General features: G+C 41.1%; 2 protein-coding genes across 2 annotated transcripts; one reads left to right on the top strand and one right to left on the bottom strand.

Annotated features, from left to right (window-relative positions):
- The first annotated feature begins 303 nt into the window (after window positions 1-303).
- LOC141610758 (F-box/kelch-repeat protein At5g15710) lies at window positions 304-2695 on the top strand. The gene has a single exon (XM_074429014.1). The coding sequence runs from the start codon at window positions 888-890 to the stop codon at window positions 2223-2225; it is 1338 nt and encodes a 445-aa protein (XP_074285115.1). The 5' UTR covers window positions 304-887; the 3' UTR covers window positions 2226-2695.
- Window positions 2696-3273: 578 nt separating this feature from the next.
- On the bottom strand, window positions 3274-5065 carry LOC141610766 (GDSL esterase/lipase 7-like). The gene is made up of 5 exons (XM_074429025.1): window positions 4761-5065; window positions 4537-4655; window positions 4083-4325; window positions 3735-3981; window positions 3274-3647 (listed from the first exon to the last, which is right to left on the bottom strand). Exons 1-5 carry the CDS (start codon window positions 5011-5013, stop codon window positions 3403-3405), a joined length of 1107 nt encoding a protein of 368 aa, XP_074285126.1. The 5' UTR covers window positions 5014-5065; the 3' UTR covers window positions 3274-3402.
- Window positions 5066-8468: the final 3403 nt, after the last annotated feature.

Here is an 8468-nt window from a genome sequence, read left to right as displayed (position 1 = left end):
ACAATAAAGTAAGTGGGAGGGCAAGTGGGGGGAAATGGAGCACCCCATGGATAGTGCCACTTGCATATTGTGAGAGGGACACTATCCGTCTTCAATGAGAATTTGTGAAATATTATTTATAAAATAAGAGCAATATATTATCATAGTACACATGTTTGAGCCATTTGCGAATTTTTCGAGCCGATCCAATGTTAACTCGGCTTGACTCGTTAAGTTATCGAGTCGAGTCCGAGCTCGAGTTAAGCAGGCACGAGCCGAGCTTTGATGGAGCGGAGCTTACCCTGGAATTGCAAGTCTGAGACAATATATTGCATTTAATTTGTCACAAAAAACATGCAAGTGATGACGATTGCTGCTAGTAAGAGGGCAACTGGGTAAATAACACTATTTAATGAATTTGTGAGGGAGAACTTTGTTCTTTTATTTTATATATATTCTAATCCAGAGAGATATCTTTGCTATGTCCAGGTAACACCAAGAACCCTAATTTCACATTTCAATTATGCTCTTCTTATTAATCGTGTTATTAACTTTATTGGGTTTTCATTTACTGTCGATCAACTTCCGATCTTGCGCTGTTTTTTGACTACCCTTCTATTGACTTACTCTAATTATGTCATGGCAACTCCATGATTAATGCTTTATGGGACTTAATTGGGCGGCATGTTACATTTGTGATTAATTGGGTTACTCTTTGATAATTGATAATTTGGCTTCATGATTAATCCAAATCTAGAGGTAGGTTTATGCAAGATTAGACCTTTTTAAAGAATTTCAGGATTTTGGTAAAAGTGGTAGGAATGCTAGCTTCATGATTTACCGTAATTTAGAGGGAAATTTATTCAAGATTAGGGCTTTTTAAAGTATATTTGAGGATTTTGGTGAAAATGGCTGAAATTGGGGAACCAACTGGAAATGGGTTTACTGGGGTTAGTTCGATTCGGGTAGATGATGGTGGTAGCTCTATACGAGTGGTTTCTTCGACTGTAGTCGGTAGTGGGTCTAGGAATTCGAGCCCTTTGAGCCGATGTGCGACAAGGAACACGAGTCCGATGGGCCGCGCAGGGTCTAGGAACACGAGTCCATCTAGGCAGAAGGTGATTAAAACGAAACCTCGGGGTTTAGATGAAGAGTCAGTGGCTACCTTTGCTAAAGCGGTTCATCCTGATGTTCAGATGGAGGATAATATATGGGCAATGCTGCCGGAGGATTTGTTGAATGAGATATTAGCTAGGGTTCCGCCTTTTATGATATTCCGGCTTCGTTCTGTTTGTAAGAGGTGGAATTCTATATTGCAAGATAGTGGTTTTCTCAAGTTCCACTCTCAAGTGCCTTCCCATGGGCCTTGCCTTTTAACATTCTGGAAGAACTCGCAAACGGCACAATGCTCGGTGTTTAGCTTACCCTTGAAGGCGTGGTATAGGATTCCATTTACTTTCTTGCCGCCATGGGCATTTTGGTTGGTTGGTTCCTCTGGAGGTCTTGTTTGCCTTTCGGGTTTGGATGGGTTGACTTTTAGAACCCTAGTTTGTAATCCCCTCACACAAGCTTGGAGGACACTGCCTAGTATGCATTTTAATCAGCAAAGGCAGTTAATTATGGTTGTTGATCGCAAGGACCGATCTTTTAAACTTATAGCCACTAGTGATATATATGGTGACAAGTCACTGCCTACTGAAGTTTATGATTCTAAATTGAACAGCTGGTCAGTCCACCAAATGATGCCTTCTGTTAACTTGTGCTCTTCAAAGATGGCATTTTGTGATTCAAGGTTGTATTTGGAAACTCTTTCTCCTCTTGGTTTGATGATGTATCGCCTTGACTCAGGGTATTGGGAGCACATCCCGGCAAAATTTCCCCGGTCCCTGTTGGATGGTTATTTGGTTGCTGGTACTCGGAAGCGCCTTTTTCTTGTTGGAAGGATAGGCCTTTATAGTACGCTGCAAAGTATGAGAATTTGGGAATTAGATCATACTAAGACCTTGTGGGTCGAGATCAGTAGGATGCCTCCTAAATATTTTCGAGCTTTACTGAGACTGTCAGCTGAGAGATATGAGTGTTTTGGACAAGATAATTTAATTTGCTTTACATCTTGGAACCAGGGAAAAGGCCTCCTTTATGACGTTGATAAAAAGATTTGGTCTTGGATTGCTGGCTGTGCTCTGCAGTCGTACAACAGCCAAGTATGCTTCTATGAGCCTAGGTTTGACGCATCTATCTTATGACTTGGAGCTTCTTCTGCGTAATGTTGTAAGCATTACACTCGTATTGGGAATATCCGAGTTCATTTTCAGGCAACTTCATCCCTCCAGAATCAAACATGTCTCTTTTTTGTCGCCTTCATTTCAGAGAGAAATGGCCCCTCAGTTTACTAATACTTTCTTTGTCTCGTTGAAGTCGGTTAATGATGACGTTTCTGCAGAACACATTTCACATCAGCTGCACAACTTCACTCTTCTTGATAACTATAACACTAGCAGTGATCTTTCTTCTAAAGGTACATAGTACTGCAATTTTAGTTTGGCTAGAAATGCTATTTTGACCATTGGAATTGTAGAGAGTAAAGGAAGTGCAGTAGCACATGAGGAATCGTGTGGAAATACTTTGTGATCTCTTAATTGCTGCACACTCATGGGCATGTCCAAATATATATACCTGTAAATCAGTTCGTGAAGAACAGTTTTTGTTGTCTGCATCTTGTTCTCATTTGTCATGTCTTTGTTGCTCAAGTGTCACCAGTTTTTCTCATCATAATGACAACAATACTTTCGCAATTATCTGCTTTCAGTTTGTGGCATAAATGTTTTGTTTCTATACGGGCTATTATTGCTCTTTATTCAAAGATCGAAGAAGATAGTTCTGCAAAAAATACACGACGTACAATCATGTTCCATACTCCATAGATTTAATGATAAATGTTGGGTGAGACTTGATGTTTCGATCGGAGATCATGGAATGGTGATGCCACTTCGACTTTGGTGGCATTCTGCTTGCTTCAGTTTTAATGATGATGATACATTTATACCAAATGTTGGGTTCTATTGTACGTGCATTTTGTATGTTTTTTTACTATTGATCTGTCATGTTCATTTTATTTAGTGTCCTTTTGGCACAGCCTTGACAATGTAGGGGTTGAGAGAACTGTGTTTCTATCCCACCCGACATGATCTATTTTGCTGTGGGTTTATCATTAAGGCAGCTGATAAAGTGATTGAGGAGAGGTATTCATAGCTTGGCTCAAGACATGAAGAAGAAAGTTGCGGCAATATAAAATTCGGGAAGTAGAAAAAATTTATTCCATAAGTTGCCGAATACAGTAAGCTAAGGGCAAAATGGCATACAAGTAGAACATGAAACAGCGAATTCCATTAGTAAGGTTGATAATCTAATGATCATCATTCATCATGCAGCGCTAAGCAGAGAGGGAGGAGTAAGTGTAAGTTGAACAAGATCTTGGATACTATTGGGAGTACAAACGGAGGAGTTGGTGATGCAATTTCCTCCCATAATCCGGTTACTGGCTTCTGTAGGATGAGCTGCATCCCAGAACAAGTATTGATCCCGGTTTGCGCATTTTCCACCAAACTGTACGCATTGGACAAACGGAGGTATCCTAAGGCAACATGCTTGCTTCACATTTGTAAAACCTGCAATTGGTGATGTACCTCAATTAAAATGAAGATTTGTATGGATGATGAAGGATATAAAGAGAGAGTAGGGAGCATGGAGCATACCATAGTTGGTAGGATTATTGATGACATCGTAAGTAGCATCGTAAGCTTTACCAATAGTGAAGTAGGAGTTGGTTAGTTGGGAAGACAGTGTTTGGATCATGTCTTTAAGTTTAGAGTTGAACAATCGAGCGTTCTCATTTTTATCCTCAACACAGGTTCCATTATTATTATAACGGTAATATGGAATGCACCCAAAGGGCGGCCCCTCGAACACTACCATCTTTCTTGCTCCCAATCTATGCAACGCCTACATTCATCAAACGTATCCAAGGAACAAAATTACATACAAGATACTGGAGGAAAGTACGCACATTAATATGAGTATGAGATTACTAGTTACGTATTTACCTGTATTTTTTCCGATAGTTTTGAAGTGAGGAGATCAGCGAACTGTTCAGGAGTGAGGAAACTTGAATTGGAAGAAGAGTTGAAATAATTGAGGAGGTAATCGTTGTTGCCCACCCATATAAAGAATATGGAGTTAGCCAAGTGTTGTTCTAGCTCACCTTCCCCTTGGAATGCTGGTTTCAGTACTGTTTCCTTTGTCTTTTCTTCAAACAATCTTACTTGCTCTGTTAGATTCATACAATTCTGCAAAATGGCATACAAGTTTTTTTAATGCTCAAATACATTTTGACTTCCAAAAATCTATAGCGAATAAGGTTTTCATTAGTATATCATTGTTTTATATCCTCAGTTTAAACTATACTAAAAATATAGCGAAATATGAAACTAATTTATATTAAACATAAATAAGAAAAGCAAAAAAAAAAAACAAAAAAAATACAAAAATATTTCTTACATCTGGGCCGGTATCTGGCAAAACACCACAACCAGCGGAAGCATAATTGTATCCTGTTAGAGAAAGTGACGCATTTGGATCCATAATACGGGCCGGATATGGCAATCCAAGGTAATCAGCTACAAAATACGGTGCATGAGAGTTTAATACAGATTTTTGTTTAAGACGAGTGTATCTAACTTAACTTAAAACGAGTCAAAAAAATTATTAGAAAAAGAAAATACCAATAATATCAGGAATAATTTTGCCGTTGGTAACTCTTCCGGTAGGTCCGGTTGAGAAGTCAGCGCCATAAGGCTTGTAATTGGCCTTAGCGATAAAGAGGACGTCCAAAAAGTTGTTATTACCACTATCAGCCAAGGAATCTCCAAACACATACAAAGCAGGTGCACGAGGCTGAGCCAAACATTTTCCCAAGTAAAAACTCGACAAACTTAACAATATATTAAGAGCTACTAATGATCGCTTTATCATCATAATAATTTAAGAGATTTTGATGAGGTAGTAAGGAGTTGATGGCTTGGTGATCGATTATGTCCCTCTAAACTGCTCCTATTTATATTCAAAAATGAACTACATTCAACTTGTCTTTACGTACTACCATTTATTATTCTTAATTAGTTCTCTAAAATGTAAATTCATGTTTTTTTATATTCTATTGTTCTATAAATATAGTTCTGTAAAGTGTAAATTCATGTTTTTTCATATTCTATTGTTCTATAAATATATCGTGGGAAAATGATGCTCTTATTATAAGGCCGCAACATATGAGCTTAACTATTTTCTTAGTGTTATCTTGAGTATTTTGTACCGACTGTTGATTTAATATTTTCATTTATAAGAGTCATGACTTGAACATTTGGTTATTCACTTAATAGAACATAGCCCTTGCTACTCACAAGTCACAACTTTTCAACATTTTTTTTTGTCTTTGAAAATAATTTATCAGCATATTAGCTAGTAGTGACAATTCTTCATCTAATCAAAGGGTTTCTTCTATTTGTTCTTCATCTATTATTCATCTAATTCCTTTAATTAGTTGGTATATTTCTTAATCTCCCTTTAATCTTCTATTAATCCTTCATTAAGTTTGTTCGTTATTCCTACTGTTTTATAGTAAATTGCATTGTCACGTCTCACACTTGACGTTAACAAAGTCGTTAAAGTTCGTTATTAGCGACACGAAAGCAAAAGCTAATAACCAAGAAGGTATTTTCTCCGTTCATTTGTTTACCTTTGGTTTAAACACAAAAAACAAAGAAAAGAGGAGCTAGGAGACCATTTGTGAATATTGTTATTGAATAACAAGTGGACAGTAAGTTGTTTTTTTGGTGAAAACAGAAGCGGGACTAGCCCAAAATTTAAAACAAATACAATGAAAAATAAAAACTAGAAAGCATAAAACGGGACAATTCGGGGCCAAGCCACACCCATTGCATCTTGTTGTATAGACGGAATAGATGTCCTGGCATATCATCAAATTCGAAAGTATTCAGCTTCTGGTCCTGTTCAACACGAAAATCGGCCAGTCAATCCGCGTAAGCATTTACCTCTCGATAAATAAGAGTAACCTCCAGTTTCCAAGACGAGTCATGGATTAAAGACTTACATATTTGAATCAAGTGGGAATGCGCCCGTAAGAAGTATTGTATCAGCCTTTATAAAACTCTCATCAACCCTAGAGTCGTCTAAATTATAAGCCTAGGATATCTCTGCTCCATGGCAATGAGTAACCTCCACCTCAATACCATCAACTCGGCCCAATAACTTGCGGAGAAATAGGTAAGCAAATAAATGAAATACTTATAAATGAAATATGTAAATAAATAATCGAAAGGAAGGGAGTATTTGCATCTAACTAATCAGAAATCCCTCAACCCAATAATTTGCGGAGAAATGGGTAAAGATTTTATCCAGAATATGAAATAATAAGTGTATCTTGAATAGTGAGCGCCTAAACTATGACTGGTCCACGATTGGAAGAGAGAATTAATGCTCCACTAGTTTTATACCCGTGCAAAAAATGCACGGGTCATAATAGTAGGCGCTATCATTAGATACCTGAACATATAATTGAGCGTGATTAAGTGTTCAATACCGTGACAATATAAATTGATGGGGCATATTCTGCACCCGCTGACCAGGTCAACATATTGAGCAAGGTCAAAGATATCCACAAGCAAGTCAACGACCTAGACAAACCTTAATCGACGCGGCTGTTGACTGTCGACTGTCACACTGGGTCTCGGCCGGGGCAACTAGCCAGCCGGGGCACAGGTCCGCGAACTCATATCCAAGACCCCTCGGCGGCGAGTCAACAGGGCCCGCCGGCCTGCCATGGGTCCCTCGACCGAGGGTAGATCAGTCTTTCCACCTGCTAGCCACTTGGCCACTTGGCCACTACGTGACAAAAGGTGAAAGTCTATAAATACTCCTCAACTCTCATTGAGGAGGGGATCCACAATTTAACCTAAGAATCACTATTCATCTGGTAATATCTTCCTTATCTCTCTACAAAATACATTTCGCCAAGTAACAACAACTTATCCCTCTAAGTTTACTGACTTGAGCGTCGGAGTGAGTTCGCTCGGTCCAAAGCCGAGCCCTCAGTTTGTTCACTGTTTCAGGAGACCGAAAGGAGGATTCAATCAAAGACGTCATTCTACAAGCACGGGTGGTAATAAATAACTGCTCTGGAATTACACCCGGAACAATTGGCGCCGTCTGTGGGAAGACATACTAGAAGCTAGTCACATTCATTCCCAAACAAAAAAAAAACACAAAACAAAAACCCACCCAAAAAGCTAAGAAGATGTCAAAACAGCAAGAGGTATTCGTGACTGACGAAACCGAATTCTACCAAGATGATACCGTCCACCATTAAGGAGTTGCGCAGCCCTCCACCGGCCGGGTAATTCAACCGGAGTACGGGATGCCAATAATACCAGATACGCCGCTGCCCGCCAACCAGGTCACCATCATGGGACATGTGGTTGATGCAGCAAAACTGAAGCTACTCTTGGACTTAATTGGTAGTACGCCGGCTCACACTGTCACACCGACAAGAGCGGCGGAACCCGTCCAGGAGACCAGGGCCCAGAATGTGACTCCAAGAGACTTGAATGGAGCACTGGAAGAAGCTGGCCCCGTCAAGACGTCGGGGGAGCCCAGAGTGCTAGTGGTAGACCTGAGTCCTTCCCGCACTCGCGGGAGGACGGCGTCGCCGCAGCACCGACGAGGCATGCCCCAGAGGAGTGAAAGAAGTCCGACTCGCCAGAGTCGGAGAAGGAGTCCGACTCACCAGAGTCAGAGAAGAAGCCCGACTCACCAGAGTCGGAGAAGAAGCCCTTCCCGCCACGGGGAGAGGAGTCGGACTAGGAATGCGAGGAGCCTATCGCCGCGTGTCGTTCGACACGTGGTCAGACAGCCCCTCAGTGCCTACGTCCTTGAAACCGCCGTGCCAACCAAGCTAAAGTTGCCGGCGTTCACATACAAAGGGGATAGCGACCCCACCGACCATGCCGAGGCCTTTGAGTCGTACATGTCGGTGTGGGAATAACCCGATGAAGTCTGGTGCCGAGTCTTCCCAACGACCTTGCATGGGATGGCTCAGAATTGGTACAAGGGGCTGCCCGATGGCTCGGTATACTGTTACGCCGACCTAAGGGACGCCTTTTTAGCCCAGTACTCTTGCAATAAGAGAAGGGCCGTGGAGACATCGGATCTCCTGACTATCAGACAGGAGGGGAGCGAGTCTCTACGAAGCTATGTGAAGAGGTTCGACGCCAAGGTTCAGCAGATTCGAGAGCTGAACCCCGAAGGCGCGCCTTCGCGGCGATGAAAGGCCTCCTAAGGGGAGACTTAAAAACGAGCTCATCAAGTACGGGGTCCGGGCCAGACGCCGCCAGGAAGATGGCCGATCAAGCCATAAA

The sequence above is a fragment of the Silene latifolia genome, chromosome 1 (assembly GCF_048544455.1).
Source record: "Silene latifolia isolate original U9 population chromosome 1, ASM4854445v1, whole genome shotgun sequence".
Taxonomy (NCBI): domain Eukaryota; kingdom Viridiplantae; phylum Streptophyta; class Magnoliopsida; order Caryophyllales; family Caryophyllaceae; genus Silene; species Silene latifolia.
This window is presented reverse-complemented; position numbering and strand designations above follow the sequence as displayed.

Excerpts from the sequence above, each read along its gene's own strand:
- LOC141610758 (XM_074429014.1), top strand. The coding sequence starts at position 888 with ATGGCTGAAATTGGGGAACCAACTGGAAATGGGTTTACTGGGGTTAGT.
- LOC141610766 (XM_074429025.1), bottom strand. The coding sequence starts at position 5,013 with ATGATGATAAAGCGATCATTAGTAGCTCTTAATATATTGTTAAGTTTG. Across the intron at positions 3,982-4,082 it reads AACTATCGGAAAAAATACAG|GCGTTGCATAGATTGGGAGC; the intron begins GTAAATACGTAA and ends TGATGAATGTAG. Across the intron at positions 3,648-3,734 it reads CAATAATCCTACCAACTATG|GTTTTACAAATGTGAAGCAA; the intron begins GTATGCTCCATG and ends CACCAATTGCAG.